At 47.3% G+C, this 21,814-nt stretch overlaps 2 protein-coding genes across 4 annotated transcripts in view; both read right to left on the bottom strand.

Moving 5' to 3' along the window:
- RABL6 (RAB, member RAS oncogene family like 6) overlaps positions 1-8,709 on the bottom strand; it is a 92,929-nt gene extending 84,220 nt beyond the window's left edge. For both annotated transcript variants that reach the window (XM_039506609.1, XM_039506610.1), the window contains exon 1: positions 8,140-8,709. In XM_039506609.1, coding sequence (XP_039362543.1) covers positions 8,140-8,269 — 130 coding nt within the window. In that variant the 5' untranslated portion in view covers positions 8,270-8,709. The remainder of the gene's footprint in view (positions 1-8,139) is intronic.
- A 980-nt stretch (positions 8,710-9,689) lies between these two features.
- CCDC183 (coiled-coil domain containing 183) overlaps positions 9,690-21,814 on the bottom strand; it is a 32,132-nt gene continuing 20,007 nt past the window's right edge. For both annotated transcript variants that reach the window (XM_039505957.1, XM_039505956.1), the window contains exons 11-14: positions 20,974-21,139; positions 15,029-15,157; positions 13,851-13,947; positions 9,690-9,927 (exon numbers count right to left, since the gene is read on the bottom strand). In XM_039505957.1, coding sequence (XP_039361891.1) covers positions 9,791-9,927; positions 13,851-13,947; positions 15,029-15,157; positions 20,974-21,139 — 529 coding nt within the window. In that variant the 3' untranslated portion in view covers positions 9,690-9,790. The remainder of the gene's footprint in view (positions 9,928-13,850; positions 13,948-15,028; positions 15,158-20,973; positions 21,140-21,814) is intronic.

Below are 21,814 nucleotides of genomic sequence, written 5' to 3'. Positions count from 1 at the left end.
AATTTGTTCTTCCTTAGGAAATGGACTGCCCTAAAGTGATTTCTCACCCTTGAAACTCGAACAAATGATTAGCATTAAATTCTGCATCACTTTGCCAAAGTAGCCTAATAACAAAAGGCAGCCCTTCGTCCGATGTTCATGATGTAGCTAAAACAGAGATACAAGTGGAGGACTGCTATTGCTTGGTTTCAAGATGTTTGTACCATGCACTTACCGTATATACTTGTTCATTAGCCCGTTTGTTTATAAGCCGACCTCCCAAGACGGTTAGGTAAAAATAGCAAAAACTGTATGACCCTTTCATAAGCCGACCCTATATTTCAGGGGTTGGCAAACATTGGCTCCCAGCCCGTCAGGGTAAGCCGCTGGCGGGTTGGGACATTTTGTTTACTTGGAGCATCTGCTGGCACGGAGCCCCTCGGCTCCCAGTGTCCGCAGTTTGCCATTCCCTGCTATATTTTAAAAGCTGGCATCACAAGAAACACTCAAAACTTTTGCTAGAATTATTTTAATGTAATCTAACAAAAAACCTGTTTTAATAACTGAACAAATATGTATTCACCTTCAAAATTACAGTCAATATTTAAAATCAGTAAATGGATATTTAAAACAAGTAACTTAGAACAATAGAATACTTTAAAAAGTCTTAAAATCCTTCAAAGTCTGAATCAGTCTCTGATTCACCAAACAGTTCATTAAACTCGGCTTCAGTCACAGCTACACCTGCATTGTCATTGTAGATGTCAGCAGTGTCGTCTTCAGAGTCAGATTCCTTCTCATCATCAGCCTCTGATGTGTCATCATCAAATATGCCATCATCTTCTGACCCGTTGAGTGCATTGCTGATACAGCATTTCCTAAATGATTTTTCTACCATTTCTGACTGAATGGACACCCTTGATCCACTGGGCAACCAGATTGATTTCGGGCTTCATAAGAGTCCTGCCTTTTGTCAACTTCGCCGTGCCTGAGCACATCCACTCAGACCACATTTTGCGTAGCCTGTCTTTAAAGGGTTTGTTCAGTTCTACAACCGCTTGATGTCTGCCTGAAGTTAAGCCTCCAGGTATTACAGCCAAAGTAGTTTTCATATTTTTGGCCACATTTTTCATCCGCCTTTTGTGCCCTGAACACGTCCCAAATGAGAACAGCAGATTTCTTGATAAGTGCTCCTGGTCTCTTATTCCACGCTTTTTCCAGCAATTCAATAGTCCCACTTTCATCCATCCATCCATCCCTTTTCGTGTGCACGTACGATGAAACCAGCGGGAAATTTCATGTTTTTAGGCAAGCTTTTTCTTTTAAAAATAACAGGAGGGAGCTTTGATCCATTTGCCAAACATGATAAAACCACCATAAAATGGATTTTTTCATGGCCAGTGGTTTTAATTCAAATTGTTTTTTCACCAACAGTGGTTACCATTCTGTTGCTCGGGAGATTGAATGTCATTGGTGTTTCATCCATATTTCCTATTTGTGACAGTTCAAATGCATATTCCTTTCGATATTTTATAATAAACCTTTGGAAAGATTCTATTTTTTCTTCCAGATTTCTAGGCAGCTTTTTTGTCTTCTGCATATGCAACAACTTTAAGTTTGAACGCTGCATGATAAGATCTTTTTCTTTTGATTTGACCGTTGTTCATTTTAAATACTAGTATAAAATAGATTATTGTAATTATAGATTTTGTAGGATTTTATATAGGAAAGTCACCTGTGTTTTATCACTGTCAAATTATTGTTCTTTGTTTATTTCAAAGCAGCCCTGTAGATTGGCATGTCTGTAGGGATAACAGGCTATTTCAATTTTATTAGAGATTCCATCGATTCTGCACGTTATATTTTCATATTGGCTTGAGACTTATGAGGTCCATTTCAAGCCAATTTAGTCCACTAAACAACTTTGCAACTTTAAAAGGCTGCAGTATTGACATCAATAAACGGGTCGGCAAACGTTGGCTCCTGGCCTGTCAGGGTAAGCCGCTGGCGGGACGTTTTATTTACCTGGCGCATCTGCAGGCATGGAGCCCCTCAGCTCCCTGTGGCCAGGTACAGCGACCTGTGGCTACATGGGGCTGAGGGGCACCATGCCTGCAGACACTCCAGGTAAACAGAACAACAATGTATTAGATATTCAATTCAATGATTCCATAGAGTTTAAAATCATCGAATTTTGGTGTTGACCCTTTATAAGCCACCCCCGCTCTTTGATGCGTCATCTTTTTACCAAAAATATTTGGCTTATGAACAAGTATATACAGTAAATATTTTAAGTAATGTACAATATATAAGCAGCCATTAAAAATGTTAGTTAAAATTATAGTTGTCGATAATTGCTTTTCTTTTTGGACTATTTGCTGAGTGGTATTCATGTTTCTATAATACATAACTTTAAGAGACCAAAAATAAGGTTAAAATAATATGTAGTACTTACAGTGTTTTGTACCTATAGATGTGACAGAATCCTTAAAGAGGTAGGTAAGCATTATCTCCATTTTCAGATGGAGAAATACATACTGAAAGGTGACTGCTTACTTTAAAAAAAAAAAAAGAGCCTATTTTCCTTAAAGCATGCAGCAAGTCAGCAGTAGGGCTGGAACAGGAGCCCAGGTCTGCTGCCTCAGAGCTACGCCCTACCCAAAGGATCAGACTGCCTCCCCTGGAGAGTCCTTTAAAAAAAATCTATGTCCATTATTAAATTACAGCTTAGTTTATTAAAAGGAAGAGAGACTTGGAAGTCAGATGCATCTTTCACCATTTATGCTGTTCACGTATTCCTCAGTTTGAAAAAGGTAATTACACTGATCAGTTTAATTGCTTATAATTTGTATCAATTTCTGCTTCTCTTGAACTATGCTGCTGGGTTTGTTAACTGTGTGTTAAAACAGAAAAAGTTTAGTTCCAAAGGCTTAGAAGTCAGGTCTGCTTAACCACTTTAAACACACAAAAACCTACATTTGAAACCTCCACTAAGTTGAGAAGGACACCTTTTTGTTAACTTAAAATACCTTTCATTTGCTGGTTAAGAGCTCAATTCCTATCTCTCTTGTGGTGCCTACTGCTTGTAACAGTAGGGGAGGGATCACTGAAAAACTGCCCTGTTCTATTCATTCCCTCTCAAGTACCTGGCCTTGGCTACCGTCAGAAGACAGGATATTGGGCTAGATGGACCGTTGGTTTGACCCAGTATGGTCATTCTTATGCTGTGCAACCTGTGTCAAGACACTCAAAATAACCACTCAAGTAACAATAGGGTGAATTTAACACTGCCTTTGTTTGTTTTTTAATTACAGTCACACCCTTAAAGGTAATAAAAAGGTAATAATTGGAGATATACCAATCTCCTAGAACTGGAAGGGACCTTGAAAGGTCATCGAGTCCAGCCCCCTGCCTTCACTAGCAGGACCAATTTTTGCCCCAGATCCCTAAGTGGCCTCCTCAAGGATTGAACTCACAACCCTGGGTTTAGCAGGCCAATGCTCAAACCACTGAGCTATCCCTCCTCCTCCTCCTTATAGGGTAGGTTTTTTAAATTTAATATGCCAAGGCTGCTCTCTTACTTCATTTATCATATGCCAAACACTCTTACCACTGCTGCATGTACGTAACTCCGATAAGGTCCCGGATATCATTAAAAAATGACATACAGCATAATCAATAACTCAACACTCACTACAAGCCCACTCATGATTACCTGACTGTCCCTGGTCAACAGCCCTTTAGATACTCCTAAGTTTGAAATGAGGAGCATCAGTAAGGTACACATAGGTATTACCATTTATGATAACGATAGGCTTGCAGCTTTAATTTGATAGTAAATAGTGATTTAAATTAAAGCAACACCCACAGGTTTGCATAACAAGCATCAGAAGTTATTTGTGGGGGACAGAAAAATGTGAGGAAAGAAAGTAACAAGTCATTTAGTATATAGTACACTTTTCATCCACATCATTAAAATCCTCTACAAAAGGTAGAGAGATTCCACTCATTATTACAGATAGAGAAACTGAGGAAGAGGCAAAGGTCCAAGGCCACAGATTGCAGTTAGCCACAGACTCAATTAGACATCAGGAGCTCCTGACCCCCAACTCTGTCCTTGCTCCTCCAGAATGTTAAACTGAGGTGTGTTTATAGTTGCTACAAAACTACAAATAATAATCTATAACAATACAGAAGATCAGGTTTTAAAAACTTCATAAAAGGATACAATATATCCATGAGAACATTTTTCTACTTTCAAGGGGAGAAAAGCAGAAGACTGGTAGAATATTTGATTTCCCAGAACCACTGGCCTCAGTATTTCCTACTAGTGGTTGATTTTTAGGCAGTGTCTACACATGTGTTTGTCGGTATTATACTGATTATGTCCAAAGCCATCTGAAAGGAACACACAGACTTCCTTCTGTTTTGTGACATGCCTGCCCTGTCAAACAGTTTGAGGAAGGTAGCACAGTGGGCTCCCATCTCCAGGCAAGAAAGAGAATATGACAGCTGGGTCTTTCAAACCGCCTAACATCTTTTGCTCTGATCAGTTACCATCCATGGGTAGTTTCAAGGGAATCCTCAGACATACAATCCCAGAAAGGCCTTCAGCCACATTCATTCATTTCTTCCTCTCCCAGCCTATCACCACCTTATGTAAACTTTCAGTTTGTAGTTTGGCAGTGCTTATAGCTTATTTTCTTCTCTGCTACTAAAAAGCCAAGTATGGTGGTAAGCCCACAAGGCACAGTGAGGATGAGGAGTACATGAAAAAACACATGTGTTAAGATACAAGTATGAAAATTTATTTTGAAATATGATTCTCCATTGAATACTAGTGGCTGCTGCTAATTAGGCCTTGCCCTCTTCTGAAATCATACCCTACAAACAAGCCAACCTCTTCTCTTCTGTTTGAAAGGTCTATATTATCTAGCAGGGAGTGGATGGGGTTCCCTCAACAAAGTGCTTCAATGCATTTTTTCCTATAACTCATGCCAGCTGTCCAGAATTCATAAGCATAACACTCAGCACTTAATATAGTTAATCTACCTACCTGAGGGTTTTCTTCCACTTCTTCTTTTCTTAACTATACTACACAGACACGGAAACTGGCACAAAGAGGTGGCACCCAAAACCACACAAATCAGTATCAGAGCCAGATTTAGAATGTAGAAATTCCTGGCTGCCAACCCATTAGCTATAGCTCTTATGAGCAATCCTTCAACAAGTCAGTGTCTGAGCTAAATAAATGTGTGGTAAGGAAACAGATTTCAGTTTCATGTTTTGAATGGATCATCAAAAAAGTGAGTGACCATTTTTGTAACAGTCATGACAGCGAACCCTAAATTTGGATTTGTGCAAATGTAGGGAAAAAAAGGGAGTTAAAGGCATGACACTTATTTGTATACAATGGCTATGAAAAGCATTTTCATCTTTCCCCTTGAATTTCTTTTTTTTTTTAATTTACAAAGGCGCATTGGTGAAATAAAGTAAGAGCTACAGCCTTGTCTTCCCCACAGTGACGCCCTTTCTGCCTGACATCCCTTACTATCCCATATCCCACTCATGTTATAACTAAGGCTAAGATTGTATCATGCTTATTTTTAGTAAAAGTCACGGACAGGTCATGGGCAATAAACAAAAATTCATAGAAGCCGTCACCTGTCTGTGACTTTTACTGCTGCAGCTCCATGGTTTCCCCCGCCACCAGGGTGTGGGGTTCCCCCTCTGCCCACCACAGCTGGAAGCTCCCCTCCGCCCATGGTGGCTGGGAGCTGCAGGGTGACCATATTGCCTAAAGAGAAAACGGGACACCCCCAACCGCTTACCCAAGGCATCCCCCTGCCTCCCACCCCACGCAAGGCTGTTGCCGGAATCCTGAGGGCCCCCTCGGACGTCTGTCACCGGAACCCTGCAGGGGACCCCCTGTCACTGGAACCCTTCCAGGGCCCCACTAGCTGCCAGCTCCGGAGTCCGCAGCCCCTGAGGCTGAAGCACAGAATGTCTGGAAGTCACCTTAGTTATAACTCCTCATGCCAAGACCTGTCCAACCTCGAAGGGTCACACATGCATGGCATTCAAAAATAAATACACCATGCATGTCTTAGTAGACTACCTCCAAAACCCTTTCACAAGCTGGCCTGCATCTTCTGTAATTATTATATAACAGCAACACTGAGAGAAGAGTTACTATGGCAATTGGAAAGCTTTCCCCAAGGCAATGACAGAATACTGTTTTTAACAATTTATGATAGAACTGAAGCTATCAGAACACAAGTACTGTCAAGTCAAGGCACCAAACAAAACCCTTCCACAGGCTTTTAGCAATGTGACAAAGTTAAAAATGGATGTACTTGCTAAGGAATCAATGGGACTATGCTTGGTGGCTTTAGTGTTTGCATTTTTGACCCAGCTGTATTAATCTTAAAAATGGATATCGCTCCACACAATTGCTACACTTTCTAAATTACACACTATTCTTAGTGTACCTAATGGATGTGAACCAAATGCTTCCTCTGGTATAACAAAGAAACACACATACACCCCCTCACAAGCACTGCTGACCATCCTCTCTACATTTCTAACGCTAGCCTTTCCCTTCCCCTCAACTATGGTTCCTAGCCCCCTCACACCTCCCCAGCTGCACTCACATGCATAGAAAATTATTCAAGTCCAACATTTACAAATCAGACATTATTCCACACTGCTGATCTCCTCTTAACCCTTCTGCACTCTGACTTCACTACCTACACAGATCCACACAGATGAGCTAATACTCACTGTGATGGTGTGTGTCTATTTTCAGAGCTATCACCTTATGTCAGCATTTACCAAAACTGTGTCTCAACCCACCACTGGGTTTAGGTGGGCTACAGGCCAGATGTGGAGAGGAAGAGACTGGAGAGGGAGCCCACAAGGCTGGGCCCAGCTCCCTATTCTGGGCATTGGAGACCGAGCCTGCTCCACTCTCACCGCCACAGCAGCAGTCCCTGTCCCATGGGGCTGGACCTGGCTCTCGGCTCCAGGCATTGTGATCTGCTGCACAACATTGCAGCACCACTCAGGTTTGGCCCAGCTGTGGAGGGAGGCCTGGTCCAGCCCATAGGACAGGGACTGCTGCTGTGGGGGTGAGAGTGGAGCAGGCTCGGTCTCCAATGCCCCGGCAGGACCTCTCCTCTGCACCGGAATTAGGGCTGTAGTGCTAAGGCAGAGGGTACTGCTGTAGGTGGTCAGTGTCACAGCCTCAGAGGGGCAAGGAGAAGGCAACAGCAGCAGGGGACACAGCTGACTTATGGTTTTGGGCCCCTGAGTGGGTCGCAAAAAGAGAGAAAATGCAGTTGCTGAATTGCTTAAGTAAAACGTTTTGGAACCACTGCCCTGTGTGTCACGATTATTACTTGTTCATGTATTTCACCTACTTACAGTGTCCCTCTGAGTCTCAAGGAATATTTTCCTACTAGGAATAAGAGATGCTGCAATTATCCATGAGAAAACATTTCTTAAAATGCCTATTGAAAAAGAATTCTAAAAAATGTACCTGCATAAACTGATACCCAATATGAGACTAATGGACCTAATAAAACTAGATATGGTGCCGCCTTTACCTTTCACTAACCTTTACCATGGCAAAATTCCACAATAGTCACTTAACAACAAACAGCCATTAACACCTGATGAGAAAGTACCATTTTCCTGGGATGTAGCAAAGTCCATCCAAATATCAGGGAGGGGGGTAATTTTCCTAGCATCTTAATGGAATAATCTTGAGAAATGGTGTGCTCCTATAACTGCCAACGAAATCAGTAGAGGTGTGGGGGGACGTAGGCATTCAGAACCACCCAGCCCCTAAAACAGGAAGTATTCGAAACAAGCATTAAAGATTTGAGTTTTCTGTCTTTCAACTAGGTCTCTCTCCCTTTCCTATCACTCCATCTCCCACGGATAGTGGAACTATTTAATGCCACAAACTGTTCCGGGGACAGTTTGTGAGAGTAACAGCACACAAAACAAAGGGCTAGTATCATATGGTTACAGTTTCATTCCTCTGCACACAACAGCAGGAATGATCGAGCTCTCAGGGCATGGACGTTTGCAACCCGAGAGATTATGCCCCACCCCTGTATTTCTGCACCCCGAAACTTTCACGCTCCTACTCACTGTTATACTGGACTCCCTTGGCAAACCTCCTCTGCAGAGCCTGGTTCATAGACTGCAGCCCTGCGGGGATGTTCTTGTCGCGGACGGGAGCCTGGTCCGAGCCCACGAGTTTCTTCAGGGCCGAGAACATCTTCCTCGCCCCCGCCTTCCCGGGCACGAAGCTCTAAGAGCGCGTGGGAAGGCGCCTCCCGCCGGCGCTCGGCAGCAGCCCCGTGCAGGGCGGCGCAGGGGCGGGGGGGGGGGCGGTTTACGTGGCCATCGGGGGCGCTGACGAGCCCGAGCAGACGCGCCGCTGTGCCCCGGCGGAGGAATGCGCCCAAGCCCCAGCACCGCGGCTGCTCTCCCAGGGCCTGTCCCCCGCCGCGGCTGCAGCTCCGGGGCTGGTCCCGGCGCGGGGAGGTTAACGCGGCATCGCCCGGTCCCGGGGCAGAGAGCGGCGGATCCGGGTCTCGACGCTGCCCAGGCTCCTGTGGGTCGGGCTCAGCCCCGCCAGGCCCTCGCAGGTGCCGCCGACCGCCGAGCTAAGAGACACCGCTCAGCCCGCCGCGCCGCCGCCATCTTGGTCCTGTCGCTTTAAGGCGAGAGGGACGCACGCAGAAAGCGCAGCTACGGAACCGCGCGCGGGACAAGAGAGTGAAACTCACTCACACCTGCTCCCACCCCGCCCACTCCGCCCCGCCCCGCCGCATGGCTCCGCCCATCCCCCGCGCGAAGGCAGGCTGCAGCGGGGCAGGGGCGCCCAGCACTGGGGTTACCTGCAACTGGCCTGGCCGGTTTTTTAAGGGATTTTCCAGCTGTCAGAAAAATAAGTGACTCTACTGGGTTTTTTTAACGTGGGTCTAAAGATTTGCAATATTATCACAGTACATTGGGCTTGCGCCTGGTCAAAGTGTCTGTGTCCAGCGATCGGTGCTGCCGTGTTCCCACTGCCACAGGTTCAGTGACAACAGATGAAAACACAGCAGCTGCCTGCCCAGCAAGACGCGAGTGCCCTGCGTGGGTGTGTGAGAGAGGGCTTGTTATCAGTCTCTCTATGTGGCATCTGTCTAGATCAGGGGTAGGCACCCTATGGCACGGGTGCCGAAGGCGGCACGGGAGCTGATTTTCAGTGGCACTCACACTGCCCGGGTCCTGGCCACCGGTCTAGGGGTCTCTGCATTTTAATTTAATTTTAAATGAAGCTTCTTAAACATTTTAAAGCCTTATTTACTTTACATACAACAATAGTTTAGTTATATATTATGGACTTATAGAAAGAGACCTTCTAAAAACGTTACAATGTATTACCGACACGCAAAACCTTAAATTAGAGTGAATAAATGAAGCCTCGGCGCACCCCTTCTGAAAGGCTGCCGACCCCTGGTCTAGATACTGTAACTGGCTGTTGAAGGGAGCAGGGTTGTGGAATTCCCTTGTGATTGGGAGTTGGGGTTGCAGTAGGCTTGCCTTGTGGCGAGGGCTTTTTTTCCCCTGCATTTCAAAGGTGAGCACCTGACAGGATTGGGCCCTCACCAGCCTGGCCCTGGCACCCTACGACAGCTTCTTATGGCACTGAGTGGGCCTGGGCAGCACGACACCAGCCGAGGAAAGTGAAGTGCTTTATTGAGTCTGAAATAAAGTTGCTTTTGGTGTGAGATGGTGGTACTGGGCCTTAGGTGCCTTTCCGGCCTCCTCGCTGCTTCTTCTTGGCAGCCTTGGTCATGGTTTCAATCAGGCGCACACCCTGCTTTTTGATCTCGTCCCGGTTGGGCACGTAGCTGTGGTCAATGTCAGCAAAATCAAAGGTATCTGCAAAAGACAAAGGCTGGGAAAGCACATGGCACTGGAGCTGCTGCTGCTTTTCAACTGCAACACCTGGGGGCTAAATCCCCAGCAGAGGTCACTAGTATCAGGGCTGATGGCGTCTTTGTAGGCCTCAAGCCGGCAGTGGGCAACACAATCACATCTGCTTAAAGAAATCTGGTGCTATCCAGCAGAGTGCAGTTACCAGTACATTCCTTGCAAGCTACATTCCCATTCCCAGTTCCTCAGACTCTGAGTTGTCAGGACTCAGCTCACTAAAATAATTGCAGTGTTGCTATTTCTCACTCCATATGATGTTTTCTATAATGCTCCAGCTCCTGGAGCCATGTGATTAGGTTTCTTTTAAATGAAAGCTGAGATTCACACATAAGTTTCTAGCTGTAGTGGTTGCAGAATAAAGCTCAAAAACTTGGGGTTCCAACAGCAGAAGGTGAATAAACAGAGCTCAACATGAATTAGTCTTTAAAATTGCATGAGGTTTAAGCCAATCTGATGCCTTTGGAGGCCTGACTCCTCGTTTTTGATGGGGTTAGCAATGCTATAACTAGGCAGGAGAATGGCAAGGATGTACATAGATAGAAGGTGAGAGATATTTACACTTGACTGGAGGTTGCTGATGGAGGGTTCAGAGGAGTAGCCCATAGGATTTGTCCATTTCTTACTCTCCTACCATCCTGAAATCCCCTAGACTGTAGTGAGAACCCTTGGCCTTAAAAGAAGGGACGTGGCTCCTCACACACAAACTCTGTGAGCCACAGGAGTAACTGGCAACTACAGATTTCTAGACCAGCACCAGTTTTATGTTAGCCAATGGGGGTCCATGTCTGAATGCAGTGGAATGCAGTGGAATGCAGCTGATGGGACCCTGAAGTTACAGAGGATGGAGAGGCTGTTGCGAATGTTGCCGACTGCTGCAGAGGAGCGTGTGGATCGGACACAGACTTCTCTTAGGGGAGAGTCTGATGATAGAGAATCTCCAGGTTATAGACAGGAGCAGAGGAATGAAAAGTATAATGTAAGGGCCGGATCAGATGATAAACAGTCACATAAAAAAGAATCTGGCACATCAGAAAAAGGCAGGCTAATAAACAGGGACAAGTTTTTAAAGTGCTTGTACACAAATGCCAGAAGTCTAAATAATAAGATGGGTGAACTAGAGTGCCTTGTGATAAAGGAGGATATAGATATAATAGGCATCACAGAAACCCGGTGGACTGAGAGCAATCAATGGGACACAATCATTCCGGGGTACAAAATATATCGGAAGGACAGAACAGGTCGTGCAGGGGGAGGAGTGGCACTATATGTGAAAGAAAGTGTAGATTCAAATGAAGTAAAAATCATAAGCGAATCCACATGTTCCATAGAGTCTCTATGGATAGAAATTTCATGCTCTAGTAAAAATATAACATTAGGGATCTATTATCGACCACCTGACCAGGACAGTAATAGTGATGATGAAATGCTAAGGGAAATTAGAGAGGCTATCAAAATTAAGAACCCAATAATAGTGGGGGATTTCAATTATCCCCATATTGACAGGGAACATGTCACTTCAGGACGAAATGCAGAGATAAAATTTCTCGATACTTTAAATGACTGCTTCATGGAGCAGCTGGTATGGGAACCCACAAGGGCAGAGGCAACTCTAGATTTAATCCTGAGTGGAGTGCAGGAGCTGGTCCAAGAGGTAACTATAGCAGGACCGCTTGGAAATAGTGACCATAATACAATAGCATTCAACATCCCTGTGGTGGGAAGAACACAACTGCCCAACACTGTGGCATTTAATTTCAAAAGGGGGAACTATACAAAAATGAGGGGGTTAGTTAGACAAAAGTTAAAAGGTACAGTGACTAAAGTGAAATCCCTGCAAGTTGCATGGGCCCTTTTTAAAGACACCATAATAGAGGCCCAACTTCAATGTATACCCCAAATTAAGAAACACAGTAAAAGAACTAAAAAAGAGCCACTGTGGCTTAACAACCATGTAAAAGAAGCAGTGAGAGATAAAAAGACTTCCTTTAAAAAGTGGAAGTCAAATCCTAGTGAGGCAAATAGAAAGGAGCACAAACACTGCCAACTTAAGTGCAAGAGTGTAATAAGAAAAGCCAAAGAGGAGTTTGAAGAACAGCTAGCCAAAAACTCCAAAGGTAATAACAAAATGTTTTTTAAGTACATCGGAAACAGGAAGCCTGCTAAACAACCAGTGGGGCCCCTTGATGATCAAAATACAAAAGGAGCGCTTAAAGACGATAAAGTCATTGCGGAGAAACTAAATGACTGGAAGTTAGCTAATGTAACGCCAATATTTAAAAAGGGCTCTAGGGGTGATCCCGGCAATTACAGACCGGTAAGTCTAACGTCGGTACCGGGCAAATTAGTTGAAACAATAGTAAAGAATAAAATTGTCAGACACATAGAAAAACACAAACTCTTGAGCAATAGTCAACATGGTTTCTGTAAAGAAATCGCGTCTTACTAATCTATTAGAATTCTTTGAAGGGGTCAACAAACATGTGGACAAGGGGGATCCGGTGGACATAGTGTACTTGGATTTCCAGAAAGCCTTTGACAAGGTCCCTCACCAAAGGCTCTTATGTAAATTAAGCTGTCATGGGTAAAAGGGAAGGTCCTTTCATGGATTGAGAACTGGTTAAAAGACAGGGAACAAAGGGTAGGAATTAATGGTAAATTCTCAGAATGGAGAGGGGTAACTAGTGGTGTTCCCCAAGGGTCAGTCCTCGGACCAATCCTATTCAATTTATTCATAAATGATCTGGAGAAAGGGGTAAACAGTGAGGTGGCCAAGTTTGCAGATGATACTAAACTTCTCAAGATAGTTAAGACCAAAGCAGATTGTGAAGAACTTCAAAAAGATCTCACAAAACTAAGTGATTGGGCAACAAAATGGCAAATGAAATTTAATGTGGATAAATGTAAAGTAATGCACATTGGAAAAAATAACCCCAACTATACATACAACATGATGGGGGTTAATTTAGCTACAACGAATCAGGAAAAAGATCTTGGCGTCATCGTGGATAGTTCTCTGAAGATGTCCACGCAGTATGCAGAGGCGGTCAAAAAAGCAAACAGGATGTTAGGAATCATTAAAAAGGGGATAGAGAATAAGACTGAGAATATATTATTGCCCTTATATAAATCCATGGTACGCCCACATCTTGAATACTGTGTACAGATGTGGTCTCCTCACCTCAAAAAGATATTCTAGCACTAGTATCAGACACTAGAAAGGTTCAGAAAAGGGCAACTAAAATGATTAGGGTTTAGAGAGGGTCCCATATGAGGAAAGATTAAAGAGGCTAGGACTCTTCAGCTTGGAAAAGAGAAGACTAAGGGGGGACATGATAGAGGTATATAAAATCCATGAGTGATGTTGAGAAAGTGGATAAGGAAAAGTTATTACTCTTTCCCATAATACAAGAACTAGGGGTCACCAAATGAAATTAATAGGCAGCAGGTTTAAAACAAATAAAAGGAAGTTCTTCTTCACGCAGCGCACAGTCAACTTGTGGAACTCCTTACCTGAGGAGGTTGTGAAGGCTAGGACTATAACAATGTTTAAAAGGGGACTGGATAAATTCATGGTGGCTAAGTCCATAAATGGCTATTAGCCAGGATGGGTAAGAATGGTGTCCCTAGCCTCTGTTTGTCAGAGGATGGAGATGGATGGCAGGAGAGAGATCACTTGATCATTGCCTGTTAGATTCACTCCCTCTGGGGCACCTGGCATTGGCCACTGTCGGTAGACAGATACTGGGCTAGATGGACCTTTGGTCTGACCCGGTACGGCCTTTCTTATGTTCTTATGTCCCCAGCAGCTGGCTGAGATCTCCATTCTAACTACAGGTCCTCAGTGCTCTCCCATTCCAAGATCTTCATACCTCTAACAGCATCTTCTTCATCCTCAAAAGAAATCTTCAGGTTCTGACGCTCATTCCTTGTACTTTCCTCCAGGAAATTCCTAACTTTCACATAGGTCTGTAAAAAAACACTTCAGGTTAAATATTGTATAGGTGGGGAGGGGGAGAAGAGGGGGGCAATGGACACGGTATGTCTACATTTCCAGCAGAAGAGGTAATTTCCAGCTCAAGGAGACATACCCATGTTAGCTCTGATCAAGCTAGCATGCTAAACATGGAGCATAGCCGCAGAGGTGCGAGCAGTGGGTCAGGCTAGCCACTGGAGTACAAGCCCATCCAAGGCATGAGGCATGTACTCAGGCTGGCTAGCTTTAGCCTATAGGCCAGGATGGGTCAGCTAACCTGGGTGTAAAGCACCACTAAACTCTGGAGGCTGCTGGGATCATGATGGTGCAATCCATGGCTGGGACCAGGGCGGGCCAAATTTGCCCACCCCAATCATGCCGGGAGGCGCGCCCGAGCAGGAGGGGCGGCGGGACCTGGGGCATGACTGCGCTGGGGTCCGCGGCTGCGCGCGCTCAGCTGGACCTCTCCGCGGCTGTGGACAGTTCGCTGGCGGCGCGCGGGTCGCTTGCTGCGCGCGCCTGCCGCTGCGGAGGTCCAGCCAGCGACGGGACCAGCGGCCCCGCAGTGAGGGCCTGCGGGGCGGGTCCGTCGTCCGGTGGGCTCCGGACCTCTCCAGGGGCATGACGATCGACCCCCCGCCCCGCGCCTGCCCCCCTGGAAAAAGGCCGCCTAGCGGGGTGCTTGCCCCGCTGGGCTCTAGAGCCGCCCCTGGCTGGGACACAGAGTCTCTGGTTGCTAGATATTGCTTCTTGAGTTCCTGATTTGCACTATTTTTACTGCACAGTGCTCAGATGCTGCTTGGCAGGGGCTTATACACACATGAAACAAGTGAAAGACGAGGGCAGCTGCAATGTGCCTGGGAGTTCCTGGCAAATTACCAGTGCAGCCCCTTTGGCTGGGCAAAGTTTGGGTATCTCCAGCCCATCAGCACGACTGTGTTCTGGGACCTCCTCCAGGCTTTAGAGAGAGGAGACCTGCTGCCTGGGGACTCCAGTAGCAGTGCAGCTGTATCTGCTGCCTGGGCCCAGCCTCTCGGGGAAGGCCCCCGAGCCTGTCAGGGAGGAGTAGCACACCTCATTGTTCTCCTCCCTGCTGAAGTTGTAGGATGGAAGGTGGGTCATGACCTTTGTCAAGTGCAGCAGCTTTGTCTCACAGAACTGCAGCTTGTCGTAAGTGTCACTGGTGTCCACGTGAATGTCACCCTAGAGGCAAGGAGACAAAGTGATATAGATGATGCCGCCTCCAGAGATTCCTTCCAGGGGCACTGTCTGGAGTGCAGAGGGAGCCAGCAAGTGGGAACAAACACCCAGGAGGTTCAGGACGGGATGAGAGGCCTCAGCAATTGGGGAATTGCCTGTCCAGGCTGAGTGCTGGGCAGAGGGACATTTATAAAGTGCCTTTCCCCACCTGACTGCAGCCCGACCGACTGGGATGTGTTTAGCATCCGAAAAGCATGTTGGATTTGTGCACAAACAATGAGAATGGGGCATTCGCCACCCAGCTCCAGCCACACACTGAGCTCGGCCACCCAGCTTCAGCACTAGGCTCTGCTGAGATCCTGAGCCTCCCATGACCTTTGGCCTCTCCGGTTCATTCCGAGGGGAAATGAAAGCTTGTTCTGCCATGGTTGCACACAGTGAGAGTCCATGGCCATGCACAGGCTGCAGTGCCTTCTCTGTCTGCAACTGCCACATTACTGAACTCCAGAACCCCAGCCTCAGAGAAAGCAAAGGAGGCCTGGAGCCCTCCTGCTGCAGAGCAACCGTTGGGATAGGTATATCTATCGGTTCTTTGCCTTTGTTTACTAGGCCTTCTACCCGCACAATTCCAAAGATATATATATTGGGGCTGTTGATTAATCGCAGTTAACTCACACGATTAACTCAAAAAAATTAATCGCGATTAATTGCAGTTTTAGTCACACAAACAATAGAATACCAATTGAAATATATTAAATACACCTCTACCCCGATATAACGCAGTCCTCGGGAGACAAAAAAATCTTACCGCGTTATAGGTGAGACCACATTCTATCAAACTTGCTTTGCACCCCTGTTCCTTGTTCCCTGACCGCCCCCTCCAGAGACCCCCATCCCTAATCACCACCAGGACCCCACCCCCTACCTGACCCCCGTCCCCTGACTGCTCCGACCCCTATCCACCCCCACCCTCCGACATGCACTCACCGGCAGCGGCGGGAAGTGGAGCAGCCAGGCCCCAGTCCGCTCCACTCCGCCAGCTCCCAGCCGCGGCGCTCTGCTTCCCGCCGTCAGTGAGTGCAGGGAGGTTGGGGAAAGGATGCCCCCCCGTCCCCCTCCGCACTCACCTGTGGTGGGAAGCAGAGCGCTGCGGCTGGGAGCTGGCGGAGTGGAGGGGTTGGGGCCGGGCTGCTCCGCTTCCGCCGCTGCTGGTGAGTGCGGGGGGGATCCCTTCCCCCAAACCCACTCCCTGAGTGGCATGGCTGGGGCCGGGGTGAGGGAAGCAGAGCGGGCTGCTCCCAGCCCCCCGCTAATCCCCCAGGCCACTCTGGGACTGCGGGGCCCCCAAAAGTGCCCTCCCACAGCTCCTGCCCCCCTCATCCTGGGGGGGAGCCCCTGACCTCCCTCGAGACCCTCTGCCCCTTATCAAACCCCTCAGCCCCGGCCTGGCCCGACACCCTTAACACGCTGCTCAGAGCAGCGTGTCAGAGCTTTACCATCTTGTATGCGAACCCGCGTCCTATCGGGTCGCGTTTTATCGGGGTAGAGGTGTATTTGGGATGTTTTTCTAAATTTTCATATATACTGTATTCTGTGCTGTAATTGAAATCAAAGTGTATATTATTTTTTACTACAAATATTTGCACTGTAAAAATGATAAACAAAAGACATAGTATTTTTCAATTCTCCTCATACAAGTACTGTTGTGCAATCTCTTTGTCCTGAGAGTGCAACTTACAAATGTAGGGTTTTTTTGTTACATAACTGCACTCAAAAATAAAACGATGTAAAACTTCAGAGCCTACAAGTCCACTCAGTCCTACTTCTTGTTCAGCCAATCGCTAATACTAACAAGTGTGGCAAAGTCCCATCTCAGTCTCCCCAGCCTCTGCTGTTTTTAGCTCTGGGGAGACCGGCTTGGGTAATGCAGTCCCCCTTAGAAATCAGGGGAAGTCTGTCCCCTGTCTTCCCATCAGTCTTAGTTAAAGTATTTTTTACCCTGCCTTGTAGGAGAGCATCCTGCCGCTCCTCCTGGGGAGGCTTGCTGCTTCAACACTCCTGGCAGCCGGACTCCTTCTCTCTCTGCTTTTTTTCCCCCCTTCCTTCCTCCCTCCCAGGAAGGGGTTTAAAAAGGTCTCAGGCAGCTCCAAGTTGGAATCAGCTGGTCCTAATTACCCTCAGGTAGCTCCCCTCAGCTGATTCTAATTTGCTACCTTGGTAACCCTTTCTCAGCTGAACCTGGTTGACCTGTAGTTGCCTCTCAGTTGATAAGGAGGAGGGCCTTTTAACCCTCTGGGACTGACTCCTCCCCCCCTCTTGCAACTGTCTGTCCTGAGTTTATCACACAACTTTGTTTACTTTTATAGGAGATAATGGTGCCCTCTTCTTATTTACAATGTCACCAAAAAGTGAGAATAGGCGCTTGCATGGGACTTTTGTAGCTGGCATTGCAAGGTATTTACGTGCCAGATATGCTAAACATTCATATGCCCTTTCATGTTTTGGCCACCATTCCAGAGGACATGCTTCCATGCTGCTGACACTTTTTAAAAAAATAATGCATTAATTACATTTGTGACTGAACTCCTTGGGGGAGAATTATGTCCCCTACTCTGTTTTACCTGCATTCTGCCATATATTTCATGTTATAGCAGTCTCTGATGAAGGAACACGTGAATCTTTAGTGCATCTGGCACGTAAATATCTTGTGATGCCTGCTACAACAGTGCCATGAGAATGTCTGTTCTCACTTTCAGGTGACATTGTAAACAAGAAGCAGGCAGCATTATCACCTGCAAATGCAAACAAACTTGTTGGTCTGAGCAATTGGCTGAACAAGAAGTAGAACTGACTGGACCAGCAGGCTCTAAAATTTTACATTGTTTTATTTTTAATGCAGTTTTTTTTTACGTAATTCTACATTTGTAAGTTCAACTTTCACGATAAAGAGATTGCCCTACAGTACTTGTATGAGGTGAATTGAAAAATACTATTTATTTTGTTTTTATACAGAGCAAATACTTGTCAAAAATAAAGTGAGCACTGTACACTTTGTATTCTGTGTTGTAATTCAAATCAATCTGTTTGAAAATGTAGAAAACACCCAAAAATATTTAAATAAATGGTATTCTATTATTGTTTAACAGTGCGATTAATCTCATGATTAATCGTGATTTTTTTAATCACTTGACAGCGCTAATATATATATATATATATATATATATATATATATATACACACACACACACTAGGCCTTCTACCCAAACGATTGCGAAGATATAGATAGATATATAGATGATATAGATATAAATATACCGTATATACTCGATCATAAGCCGTTCGTTTATAAGCTGACCCCCTCAAGATGGATAAGTAAAAATGGAAATTTTGTATGACCCATTCATAAGCCGACCGTATAATTCAGGGGTTGGGAAACTTTGTCTCCCAGGCCATCAGGATAAGCTGCTGGTGGGCCGAGATGGTTTCTTTACCTCGAGCGTCCGCAGGCCTGGAGGTAAACCTAAGTAGACAAAGTGTCCCAGCGCGCCAGCGGCTTACCCTGATGGGCCGGGACAGCAACTGGTGGGGAAATTTGGCGGGGGGGGGGGAAGCTGGGGGTTAGGGGAGTAACCCCTGTGACCACCCCCCACATGACCCCACCCCTAGCCCAGGACCCCCACGCTCTCCCCATCCCATCCCTTCCCACTTTATCTGGGGAGGGCCAGGGGAGGATGTCTCTGGCCTGGCTGGAGCTGCTCCGGCAGGCTGGACAGCACGTTCCAGTGGGCTGGGCCAGGTGGCACGGTGCAGAGTGCTCCGGCGGTGTGGCCACAGCCTGCTCTGGGGGGCGGGGCCGAGCGGCACGGCTGCAGCCTGCCAGCCCTGGAGCTGCAGCTGCTTCGGAGACTGGAGGGGGAGCAGCGGGGCCAGAAGCGGCGAGACTCTGGCCCTGCCTCTTCCCTTCTGGCTCTGCTGGCTGTGCTGCCTCTCCTTGCTCCCTCTGTTGGGGGGAGGGGCTGTGTCCCACCTCTCCCTCTCTATACCCGTTCATGAGCCGACCCCCTTCTCTGGTGCTTCCCTTTTCTACTAAAAAAATTCAGCTTATGAACGAGCATATACAGTATCTTTGGAATTGTGTGGGTAGAAGGCCTAGTAAACAAAGGCAAACAACCAAGGACACGACGTAACGGACTATAAATGGTGCCTATGATTTCTGCAAATCAGGGTCGTTTATTGATCCAGAGTCCTGTGTGGATATAGATGTGGTTTTCGCTGGCTCCCCGCATCTTATGATCAGAAGGAATCTCGACTGGCCATCGGGACCATTCTGACCTTTGGACTCTAGTATAGTATGTTTGGGGTGTGAATGTGGAGTGAGTAAGGTTTGTTTTATAATCAATAAAGAGCATTTAGAGTATTATATACCGACGCTGCGTCCAGTATCTGCCTGCTCCCCATCCCGTAGGCAGACCTTTATTGCAGGTCTAACAAAACCCTTCAAAATATGACCCAGACATAAACTGATGCAGGGAGGTCTGCCTGAGTCTGCAGCCAGCCAGCATGAAGCAGGTGCTCTGAGTGGAGTGAACTGCCCCATTAATCTTTAGGAAGGGACTTTCTATTTGAGTGGCGAGGACGAGAGCCCTTTCAGGTGACGTCTGCATTGCTTGCAAACCCATTCTCTCATCGAGCTAGTTCACGTACAAATAGCTACGTAGCAGTGGCTAAGTCAATGCCAGGTGCTTCAGAGGGAATGAACTGCACAGGCAATCATCAAGTGATCCATCCCCTGCCGTCCAATCCAAGCTGTCAGAGGCTAGGAACACCCAGATTGGGGTGCCGGAACAGGGGAGGCCAAGAGGCCATGGTCCGTCCACTTTTCGCCATGGCCCTGGTCCCCTACACCTTCTCTTCTCCACGAGGCCCCGTCCCCCAGCCAGCTGAAACCCGGCTTGGGCAGCTGTGGGGAGCTGCGGACCATCCATCTACCCGGGGTGGGGAGGCCCGAGTGCAGCTTCCAGCCTGTGTCCCAGGCCCCCCACGCCAGGCAGATGGAGGCCTGCAGCTCCCCACAGCAGCACAGACGGCTCTTACTATGACCCAGCTGCAGCTCTTTGGCCCCCAGGGCCCCACCCTCAGGCCAGGCCTGAAGCCGGAGTCAGGTTGGAGTAAGAGCTGCATGGACAGCTATGCCCCTCCCTGCCACACACACACTTTTAGGAAGAATCTGTCACCCCTGCACCCAGAGCATGGGGTTGAATCCCTGCCCATCCTGGCTATTAGCCACTGATGGACCTCTCCCCCTGAACTTAGCTAATTCTTTTTTGAACCCTGCTATAGGTTTGGCCTTTGGAAATGGAAAGAGCATGCAATCCGCTGTGTCTGAGCGTGTGATGGGGTCTACAGGCCCCACACTGAACCGGGTCTGAGAGCAGAGCAATGCTGGACGAGGCAGGTGCAGGGCACATTCCCAGTGGAGGAACACTGGTAGCCCAGAAAAGCGGGGACACACAGGGGCGGGCACACCAGGCTGATGCTGAGAGCTGTACCAGCAGTGGCAACAGCTTTGTGAAGGCTGCTGTAGCAGCACGGAGAGCGAGCATGCAATACACTGCCCACGAGTGAGGGAGAGAACCGCTTCTCTGTGGGAATGACAAGGTGGCGATGATGATGTAGTGGGTTTGGGGGTGAGCCTAGTTACAAGCTCCCAAAGCAAATGACATGATGCTGAAGAGGTAGGAGCAGAGAGCCCTCTCCGGCCCAGCCCAGCTCTGCACAGTGACAGGAAGGGCAGGAGGGGGGGGATTTAGGGCACATACATGGCCAGGCACAGTGATCCCGTACAGGCGAATTAGGAGGTTGTCAATGCCATTTTCAAAGCTGAGCAGAAGCTCCTGATTCTTCAGCATTTGGGTGTGCACTTGGTGTAGCCGGACCTCTTCTGCCTCCAAATTCTTCTTCAGTTCTTCCGCCAGTTTCCTAGAGCTAGAGGGTGCACACACATAGGCGCACACACACACACACCCACACACACACAGGCACACCCACACACATACACACACGTATACACACACACACACACACACATATACACACATACACACACACACACACACAGGGCCAAGGGAGGCTGTTATTCATTCGGATTATACTTATGGAGCCCCATCCACACAGCATCTGGATGCTCTTTACATGGCTTAGATAAGCGCTATCAGACACTGTACAGGAGCACACACGCCACAAATCCTGCACCACAGCAACGTTAAAGGGCAGGCATGGAGGAAATCTAACCAGTGGGCCCCTTGCCTGGGATTCTGGAGCCTACAGCTGGTGGCAGCCTGGGCTGTGAAGTGCATCTTACAAGGCCTGGCTTTCATGTGTTTCCAGGGGGGGCAAATTCTGGAAGTGAAGGCCTGCTGCTGAGAATGCCCTGCTCCCTCCAAGAGGGACCTTGGTTCTGCACAGCTATGTGCAGTAGCACTTGTGGGTCTCGGACACATACCAGAATCCTTTGCCCCAGATGCCATGTCATCTTTTTTGAAGCACTGCTGCAAACAGTGCATAGGATTCCAGGGGAATTAAAGATGGGCCCTGCAGAAATGCAGAGGACCAAGTGCGTTGGTGGGGGGAAGGGAGCAGGCTGTGAGTATTTAGAGGACA

This window comes from Mauremys reevesii, linkage group 19 (genome assembly GCF_016161935.1).
Source record: "Mauremys reevesii isolate NIE-2019 linkage group 19, ASM1616193v1, whole genome shotgun sequence".
Lineage (NCBI taxonomy): Eukaryota > Metazoa > Chordata > Testudines > Geoemydidae > Mauremys > Mauremys reevesii.
The sequence above is the reverse complement of the archived record's forward strand: the minus strand, read 5'-3'. Positions and strand labels throughout refer to the sequence as shown.